The following is a 10,685-nucleotide window of genomic DNA, read 5'->3' on the forward strand; positions in this document are numbered from 1 at the left end:
CTGTACTAAGCGCTTGGGAAGTCCAAGTTGGCAACACAGAGAGACGGTCCCTACCCAACAGTAGGCTCACAGTCTAGAAGGGGGAGACAGAGAACAAAACAAAACATATTAACAAAATAAAATAAATAGAATAGGTATGTACAAGCAAAATAAAGAGTAATAAATATGTACAAACATATGTACATATATACAGGTGCTGTGGGGAAGGGAAGGAGGTAAGGCGGGGGGGGGCGGGATGGAAAGGGGGAGAAGGGGGAGAGTAAGGAGGGGAAATCCTCATCTGTAAAATGGGGATTAAGACTGTGAGCCCCATGTGGGATAACCTGATCACCTTGCATCCCCCCTAGGGCTTAGAACAGTGCTTTGCACAGAGTAAGCGCTTAACAGTACCATCATTATTATTATTATCAACCTCACCATGTGGTTTGAGCGTCCCTCCCGCCCCGCCTCAAGCCCTGTAATAAGATAAATAGAATAGATACGTACAAGTAAAATAGAGTAATAAATACGTACAAACATATATAGGTATATGTACATATCTATTCTATTTATTTTATTTTGTTAATATGTTTTGTTCTCTGTCTCCCCCTTCTAGACTGTGAGCCCACTGTTGGGTGGGGACTGTCTCTGTATGTTGCCAACTTGTACTTCCCAAGCGCTTAGTCAAGTGCTCTGCACACAGTAAGTGCTCAATAAATACGATTGATTGATTGATATATACAGGTGCTGTGGGGAAGGGAAGGAGGTAAGGCGGAGGGGATCAATCAATCAATCATATTTATTGAGCGCTTACTGTGTGCAGAGCACTGTACTAAGCGCTTGGGAAGTACAAGTTGGCAGCATATAGAGACGGTCCCTACCCAACAGTGGGCTCACAGTCTAGAAGGGAATGGAGAGGGGGAGGACGGGGAGAGGAAGGAGGGGGCTCAGTCTGGGATCACCTCATTATCATCACTCGTATTTATTGAGCGCTTACTGTGCAGAGCACTGTACTAAGCGCTTGGGAAGTACAAGTTGGCAACATATAGAGACAGTCCCTACCCAACAGTGGGCTCACAGTCTAAAATTGCATTTCAATTTTATTTATTGAGTGCTTACTGTGTGCGAAGCACTGCACTGAGTGCTTGATTTCTCGACTTGTAAGTGCCTTGTGGGCACCGACTGCTGTACTGCGCTTTCCCGAGCGCTTAGTCCAGTGCTCTGTGCACAGTAAATGCTCTAGAGATATGACTGATTAAAAAAGACCCAAGCAGGGGTTATGAATTTGATTGGGGGCCCCGGGTTTGTGGTCAAAGCAGCGAGGGTGCCCACTTCATCATCATCATCAATCGTATTTATTGAGCACTTACTGTGTGCAGAGCACTGTTGTAACAGTGGTACTGATCCCAGTGCCTTGGGATCACCTTGTAACCTCCCCAGCGCTTAGAACAGTGCTTTGCACATAGTAAGCGCTTAATAAATGCCATTATTATTATTATTAACAGTGGTACTGATCCCAGTACCTTGGGATCACCTTGTAACCTCCCCAGCATTTAGAACAGTGCTTTGCACATAGTAAGCGCTTAATAAATACCATTATGATTATTATTATTAACAGTGGTACTGATCCCAGTCCCTTGGGATCACCTTGCAACCTCCCCAGTGCTTAGAACACTGTTTTGCACACAGTAAGCGCTTAATAAATGCCATTATTATTATTACTATTATTAACAGTGGTACTGATCCCAGTCCCTTGGGATCACCCTGTAACCTCCCCAGCATTTAGAACAGTGCTTTGCACATAGTAAGCGCTTAATACATGCCATTATTATTATTATTATTATTATTATTAACAGTGGTACTGATCCCAGTACCTTGGGATCACCTTGTAACCTCCCCAGCGTTTAGAACAGTGCTTTGCACATAGTAAGCGCTTAATAAATGCCATTATTATTATTATTATTATTAACAGTGGTACTGATCCCAGTACCTTGGGATCACCTTGTAATCTCCCCAGTGTTTAGAACAGTGCTTTGCACATAGTAAGCGCTTAATAAATGCCATTACTATTATTATTATTATTATTAACAACAGTGGTACCGATCCCAGTACCTTGGGATCACCTTGTAACCTCCCCAGCACTTAGAACAGTGCTTTGCACATAGTAAGTGCTTAATAAATGCCATTATTATTATTAACAGTGGTACTGATCCCAGTACCTTGGGCTCACCTTGTAACCTCCCCAGCGCTTAGAACAGTGCTTTGCACATAGTAAGCGCTTAATAAATGCCGTCATTATTTTATTTTGTTAATGTGCTTGGTTTTGTTGTCCGTCTCCCCCTTCTAGACTGTGAGCCCACTGTCGGGTAGGGACCGTCTCTAGAGGTTGCCAACTTGGACTTCCCAAGCGCTTAGTCCAGTGCTCTGCACACAGTAAGTGCTCAATAAATACGATTAATGAATGAATGAATGAGCCCGGGCTTGGGTTCTAATCCCGCCCCCGCCACTTGTCAACTGTGGGGCTTTGGGCGAGTCACCTCGCTCCTCTGGGCCTCACTTCCCTCCTCTGTAAAATGGGGATGAAGACTGGGAGCCCCCCGTGGAACGGCCCGATCATCTTGTATCTCCCCCCCCCCACACACACACACAGCGCTTAGAGCAGTGCCTGGTACATAGTAAGCGCCTAACAAATGCCAACATTATTATAATGACAATAATGGTATTTATTAAGCGCTCCCTATGTGCCCGGCCCTGTTCCCAGCGCTGGGGGACGTAGAAGCCTTCCCCTCCCCACAGCACATGTATATATATATTTGTACAGATTCAGTACCCCATTTTACTTGTACGTATTGACTATTCCATTTATTTTGTTAATGGTGTGCAGTTTGTACGTATTTATTACTCTATTTATTTTACTTGCACGTATTTATTCTACTTTGTTAATGTGTTTTGTTGTCCGTCTCCCCCTTCTAGACTGTGAGCCCGCTGATGGGTAGGGGCCGTCTATGTTGCCGACTTGGACCTCCCAAGCGCTTAGTACAGTGCTCTGCACACAGTAAGCGCTCAATAAATACGACTGAATGAATGAACAAATGCCAACATTATTATAATGACAATAATGGTATTTATTAAGCGCTCCCTATGTGCCCGGCCCTATTCCCAGCGCTGGGGGACATACAAGCCTTCCCCTCCCCACAGCACGTGTATATGTATATTTGTACAGATTTAGTACCCCATTTTACTTGTACGTATTGACTATTCCATTTATTTTGTTAATGGTGTGCAGTTTGTACATATTTATTACGCTATTTATTTTACTTGCACATTATTTACTCTACTTTGTTAATGTGTTTTGTTGTCCGTCTCCCCCTTCTAGACTGTGAGCCCGCTGTTGGGTAGGGACCATCTCTCTATGTTGCCGACTTGTACCTCCCAAGCGCTTAGCACAGTGCTCTGCACACAGTAAGCGCTCAATAAATATGATTAAATGAATGAATGAACAAATGCCAACATTATTATAATAGCAATAATGGTATTTATTAAGCGCTCCCTATGTGCCCGGCCCTGTTCCCAGCGCTGGGGGACATACAAGCCTTCCCCTCCCCACAGCACGTGTATATGTATATTTGTACAGCTTTAGTACCCCATTTTACTTGTACGTATTGACTATTCCATTTATTTTGTTAATGGTGTGCAGTTTGTACGTATTTATTACTCTATTTATTTTACTTGCACGTATTTATTCTACTTTGTTAATGTGTTTTGTCGTCCGTCTCCCCCTTCTAGACTGTGAGCCCGCTGATGGGTAGGGACCGTCTCTCTATGTTGCCGACTTGGACCTCCCAAGCACTTAGCACAGGGCTCTGCACCCAGTAAGCGCTCAATAAATACGATTGAATGAATGAACAAATGCCAACATTATTATAATGACAATAATGGTATTTATTAAGCGCTCCCTATGTGCCCGGCCCTGTTCCCAGCGCTGGGGGACGTAGAAGCCTTCCCCTCCCCACAGCACGTGTATATATATATTTGTACAGCTTTAGTACCCCATTTTACTTGTACGTATTGACTATTCCATTTATTTTGTTAATGGTGTGCAGTTTGTGCGTATTTATTACTCTATTTATTTTACTTGCACATTATTTATTCTACTTTGTTAATGTGTTTTGTTGTCCGTCTCCCCCTTCTAGACTGTGAGCCCGCTGATGGGTAGGGGCCGTCTCTCTATGTTGCCAACTTGTACTTCCCAAGCGCTTAGTCCAGTGCTCTGCACACAGCAAGCGCTCAATAAATACGACTGAATGAATGAACAAATGCCAACATTATTATAATGACAATAATGGTATTTATTAAGCAGCGCTCCCTATGTGCCCGGCCCTGTTCCCAGCGCTGGGGGACGTAGAAGCCTTCCCCTCCCCACAGCACGTGTATATATATATTTGTACAGATTTAGCACCCCATTTTACTTGTACGTATTGACTATTCCATTTATTTTGTTAATGGTGTGCAGTTTGCGCGTATTTATTACTCTATTTATTTTGCTTGCACATTATTTATTCTACTTTGTTAATGTGTTTTGTCGTCCGTCTGCCCGTTCTAGACTGTGAGCCCGCTGATGGGTAGGGACCGTCTATGTTGCCGACTTGGACCTCCCAAGCGCTTAGCACAGTGCTCCGCACCCAGTAAGCGCTCAGTAAATACGATTGAATGAATGAATGAATGATTATGACCTCTGACCCCAAAGCCCGGGCTCGTTCCGCTGAGCCAGGGGATAATGGGGGGGGGGGGGGGCCTCGCCCCTGGTCTCACCTGCTGAGGGGCGGCAGGTCCCCGCTGTCCGCCTCCATGGCCCCCTCAGGAGGAGGAGGAGGAGGAGGCCGTTCCGGGGCGGCTTTCCGGGGGGCTTTGGGCGGCATGTCGGTCCGTGAGGGCCTCCTCCCCGGGACGGGACGGGACCGGCCCGCCACCTTGGCTCCCCTCACAGAAATCGCCTCAGCGAGCCGCCTCACCTCTGGCCCCCTGCCGCGGGGAGACGTCACTTCCGCCCCCCGTGCGCGCGTCACTTCCGGTCCGATGGGCGAGCGCCAGCGCGCACGCGCGCACGAGGCCCCGCCCCCTCCGCGCCCTTTCTCCTCAGGCGGGGCGTCGAGCGGCCCTCCCTTCCCACACGGGCGTCTTCCCTTCATCATCATCAATCGTATTGATTGAGCGCTTACTATGTACAGAGCACTGTACTAAGCGCTTGGGAAGTCCAAGTTGACGACATAGAGAGACAGTCCCTACCCAACAGGGGGCTCGCAGTCTAAAAGGGGGAGACGGAGGACAAAACCAAACATTCAGGATAAAATAAATTGTTCATTCATTCAATCGTATTTATTGAGCGCTTACTGCGTGCAGAGCACTGTACTGAGCGCTTGGGAAGTCCAAGTTGGCGACATAGAGAGACAGTCCCTACCCAACAGGGGGCTCGCAGTCTAAAAGGGGGAGACGGAGGACAAAACCAAACATTCAGGATAAAATAAATTGTTCATTCATTCAATCGTATTTATTGAGCGCTTACTGCGTGCAGAGCACTGTACTGAGCGCTTGGGAAGTCCAAGTTGGCGACATAGACAGTCCCTACCCAACAGGGGGCTCGCAGTCTAAAAGGGGGAGACGGAGGACAAAACCAAACATACAGGATAAAATAAATTGTTCATTCATTCAATCGTATTTATTGAGCGCTTACTGCGTGCAGAGCACTGTACTGAGCGCTTGGGAAGTCCAAGTTGGCAACATAGACGGTCCCTACCCGACAACGGGCTCACAGTCTAGAAGGGGGAGACAGGCAACAAAACCAAACCTGTGGACGGGTGTCAACTGTACTTGCCAAGCGCTTACTCCGTAGCAGGCACTGTACTAAGCGCCGGGGTCGATGCAAGGGTCATGCAAGACTTCATAATGGCATTTATTAAGCGCGTACTATGTGCAAAGCCCTGTTCTAAGCGCTGCGGAGGTTACAAGGGGATCCCACGGGGGGCTCCCAGTCTTCATCCCCATTTTACAGATGGGGGAACTGAGGCCCAGAGAAGGGACTTGCCCAAAGTCACACAGCTGACGATTGGCGGAGTGGGGATTTGAACCCATGACCTCCGACTCCAAAGCCCGGGCTCTTTCCACTGAGCCACGCTGCTGGAGACGTCCCTCCCCATCCCCCCCACCCTACCTCCTTCCCCTCCCCACAGCACCTGTATATATGTTTGGACAGATTTATTACTCTATTTTACTTGTACATATTTACTATTCTATTTATTTTATTTTGTTAATACGTCTTGTTTTGTTGTCTGTCTCCCGCTTCTAGACTGTGAGCCTGCTGTTGGGTAGGAACCGTCTCTATATGTTGCCAACTTGTACTTCCCAAGCGCTTAGTACAGTGCTCAGCACACAGTAAGCGCTCAGTAAATACGATTGAATGAATGAACGGTGGACCCAATCGCCGGCCCACACGGGGCTCGCAGTCTTAGCCCCGTTTTACAGATGAGGGAACTGAGGCCCGGAGGAGAAGTGTGAGCCTACTGTTGGGTAGGGGCCGTCTCTATATATTGCCAATTTGTACTTCCCAAGCGCTTAGTCCAGTGCTCTGCACAGAGTAAGCGCTCAATAAATATGATTGAATGAATGAATGAATTGAAGGCCCCACAGCGGGCAAGTGGTGGAGCTGGGATTAGAATCCAGGCCCCTTTGACTCCCAGGAGTGGGATTAGAAACCAGGACTTTCCGACTCCTGAGAGTGGGATTAGAACCCAGGATTTCATGACTCCTAGGAGTGGGATTCGAATCCAGAACTTTTCCAACTCCTAGGAGTGGGATTAGAACCTGTGGTGGGGCCTTCAACCATGTGAAATGGTGACTAAACTGGGTTCCCATTTCATGGCCCTGATTTTATGTTTCCTTTCTGATTCCCTTCCTTCTAGACTGTGAGCCCCTTGTTGGGTAGGGACCGTCTCTATATGCTCCCAACTTCCCAAGCGCTTAGTACAGTGTTCTGCACACAGTAAGCGCTCAATAAATATGATTGAATGAATGAATGAACCCAGGACTTTCCAACTCCTAGGAGTGGGATTAGAACACAGGATTTCATGACTCCTAGGAGTGGGATTCAAATCCAGGATGTTCTGACTTCTAGGACTGGAATTAGAACCCAGGACTTTATTATTATTATTAGTGGGATTAGAACCCGGGACTTTCTGACTCCTAAGAGTGGGATTCAAACCCAGAACTTAATGACTCCTAGGAGTAGAATCCAGGACCTACTGACTCCCAGGAGTGGGATTAGAACCCAAGACCTACTGACTCCCAGGATGGGATTAGAACCCAGGACTTTTTGACTTCCAGGAGTGGGATTAGAACCCAGGACCTTCTGACTCCCAGGTGTGTGCTCTGCCCATTAGGCCATGCTGTTAGGATGGGGCACCCGGTTTTCTTCACACCTTCCTCCAGCCACCCCAGGTGAGTCAGATACTCCTATGTATCCATCCTTCAGGTGGTAAAACCTTCATAAAGGTAGTGTTTACACCAAAACTGACAGTGGTGTTTGTGAGTCTTGTTATACAAGGTGACTTTAATGCTTCTCAACTAGTGTCATTCTGTTATTTCTTTGAAAGCTAAGCAACTTTTAGTGACACTGGTCTTGGAACTTGAGGGTCGAGGTGTTCTTTTGGGGTTTTTTTAAGCAGGCAAGTGTTTCATAGCAAAGGTGATGCAATGAAGCTCTAAAGGAAATGCTTCTCGACAAGTATCACAACCCAATAGAGTGCATCAGTTAATTGCTGAATTTCTGGAAACTAGATCAGTTACAGATGTGCTAAAATCTGGCAGGTCATAAGCACTAACGGAAAAAAGTACAGCATATTTTGGAATCCATGTTAGAAACCCTAAAATGTTCATTTGTAAGTTTTCATAGCTGACAGGAATTTTATCTGATAGTGCATTCATTCAGTTGCATTTATTGAGCACTTATGTGTACAAAACACTGTACTAAGCCCTTGGGAGTGTAATAATAATAATACTAATAATGGCATTTATTAAGCGATTACTATGTGCAGAGCACTGTTCTAAGCACTGGGGGGATACAAGGTGATCAGGTTGTCCCCAAGGGGGCCTCACAGTCAATCCCCATTTTACAGATGAGGGAACTGAGGCACAGAGAAGTGAAGTGACTTGCCCAAACAGCTGATAGTTTGGCAGAGGTGGGATTTGAACCCATGACCACTGACTCCAAAGCCCGGGCTCTTTTCCACTGAGCCACGCTGCTTCTTAATACAATATAACCACCACTTGTCTACATGTTTTATTGTCTTTCTCCCCCTTCTAGACTGTGAGCCTGTTGTTGGGTAGGGACCGTCTCTATATGTTGCCAACTTGTACATCCCAAGCACTTAGTACAGTGCTCTGCACACAGTAAGTGCTCAGTGAATACTATTGAATGAATGAATGAACGGACAGACATATTCCTACCCACAATGAGCTCACAGTCTAGAGGGGGAGATGGACATTAATATAGATAGATGATAAATTACAGGTATATACAGAGATATGCATATGTGTTGTGGGGATGTGAGGGAGGATGAATGAAGGAGCAAGTAAGAGCAGTGCAGAAGGGAGTGGGAGAAGAGGAAAGGAGTGCTTAGTCAGGGAAGGCTTCTTGGAGGAGATGTGCCTTCAATAACATTTTGAAGTGGGGGAGAGCAATTATCTGCCTGATATGAGAAGGGAGGGCATTCCAGGCCAGAGGTAGGATGTGGGCAAGAGGTCAGCTGTGAGATAGACAAAATTGAGCTACTTTGAGAAGGTTACCATTAGAGGAACTGTGTGCAGTTTGATTTGTAGCTGGATTCTTATTGGTCCAAAGGATTAATGGAACAATTACATTTCCCCCCAATTTAAACTATTCTGTCCAATAAAATTGTGTTCTGTGAGACTACAATAGGCTTGGTTTATAGATTACACATCAAAATGGCATTATGAAGTTTCAGTGAAACATATGCTGGGTATAAAATACTGATAGTATAAGGTCCATTAATGCTGTTGCACAAGTATTCATTCATTCAATCGTAGTAAGTGCTTACTGTGTGCAGAACACTTTACTAAGCACTTGGGAAAGTAATGTGATTTAGCTATTGGTGAAAAATCTCTTGGCACTGAATTTTTGTAGGTAATGATATCTATGTAACAGTAAAACCAAGCCAGCCTCCTGTGGGCAATTCATTAAGGTGTGGGATAACCGGACAGATGGGTGTCATTGTTTTTCACCGCATCAAGTTAATAAATCCTAGAGAAATGTCTGCATTTTCCCATCTACCACTTAGCTTGCCTGCTTCCTCAAGCCCCTTCTTAGAATGATCATGCTGCTTTTATATCATGCTTTTTATTTATCACGTTTTATTTTTAAACGTGATAAACGATTACTATAGTTTTTACTTTGCAAAGAACTGCAGGAAACACAGAATCGCCTTTCCTCTTCTGGCTCCCATCAACAATAGGTTCCCACTGGGAGCAACCTTCTTCAGCTTAGTTTTCAGGGTACTGTACTCAGCACTGGGGACGTTCAAAAGAAAAAAGTGGTGATACATTCCCTGCCCAAAAGGAACGTACACTCTACTGGGAGAGTCAAAAATAAAACTCTTAAAAATAGAGTATTCCAAATACATAACTGAATGACTATGTAGGCCTAAGGGCTGTGGATGGGTTTAAAAATGGATCTAAGTGCCAGAGATGGTCAGTAGATTTTATTCAGCTGGGATGCTGGGACCTGACCTTCAGATCCCGCCACCATCAACCTTGTAGCACCAAAAAGCGAGAGCTTGGGACTGCATGGCCCTGGGCTCCAGGCCAGCCTTCCACTCTGGCTATTTCTTTTGGCTCTGTTTAAGAAATGGTAGGAAATTAGCGGCTAATCACATTATCATGTGTCCTTCAAAACCGGGTCTCTGAGATGTTGTCCGCAAGTGAGCTATTAGCCATTTCCTCCTGCTTATTACTAACCTTTTATTGTTTGCATTCATAATTACAGGATCCTGAAAAAATTGAGTTCAGGTTGTCCATAATGGGTTTTGCATGTTTTCTTTCTTCTACCATGAATTATTTCTACAAAAAGTGTTTCATCTCAAATATTGCAGAAAGGTCTGATAGTTTGCCTCTCCTACAGCACTAGTGGGTGAGTTTGAAAAGTGGTATTTAACGGTGCTCATACAAGTCTATAGAGGGTTAAAAAACGGATAAAATCAATCCAGGAACTATAAAGAATCCTTTGCAGTCTTGCTCAAAAGAAATATTATTCTCACTCCTGAAGAAACCTTTCTTAAAAAATTAACTGCTCTCGGTTTTCACAATAGTAGGAAGCTTGGTGGCAACAGTTTTCACAATGGTAGGAAGCTCTTCTGTATCTGATAAATCAAGTGATTATCCCCTGAGTAAAACATTATTTCAGTTCAGTACAATTCAGTCAGGGAAGACTCTTTTTAAAAAAAGGACAAATGGTGCTCCAGAACATTGTGATGTGTTTTGAATGCTCTCTTGAAAGTTGAGATAAAATGTCCAGCTTTTACCCCATATCACAAAATGAGTTTTATAGGCCTTTCATTATGGCTTGTGCAAAAGATATACAATATATATATCAGAATTCTGGGCTAAGCTAGCAACTGATTGTTCCAAATTTGTTTTGC

General features: G+C 45.0%; 1 protein-coding gene across 1 annotated transcript in view; it reads right to left on the bottom strand.

Annotated features, from left to right (window-relative positions):
- RB1 (RB transcriptional corepressor 1) overlaps positions 1-4,974 on the bottom strand; it is a 100,379-nt gene extending 95,405 nt beyond the window's left edge. Inside the window, exon 1 of the mRNA XM_038761557.1 lies at positions 4,792-4,974. Within this exon, the coding sequence (XP_038617485.1) occupies positions 4,792-4,898 (107 nt within the window). The 5' untranslated portion in view covers positions 4,899-4,974. The remainder of the gene's footprint in view (positions 1-4,791) is intronic.
- Between the last annotated feature and the right edge of the window lie 5,711 nt (positions 4,975-10,685).

Source organism: Tachyglossus aculeatus, chromosome 20 (assembly GCF_015852505.1).
Source record: "Tachyglossus aculeatus isolate mTacAcu1 chromosome 20, mTacAcu1.pri, whole genome shotgun sequence".
Classification (NCBI taxonomy): Eukaryota; Metazoa; Chordata; class Mammalia; order Monotremata; family Tachyglossidae; genus Tachyglossus; species Tachyglossus aculeatus.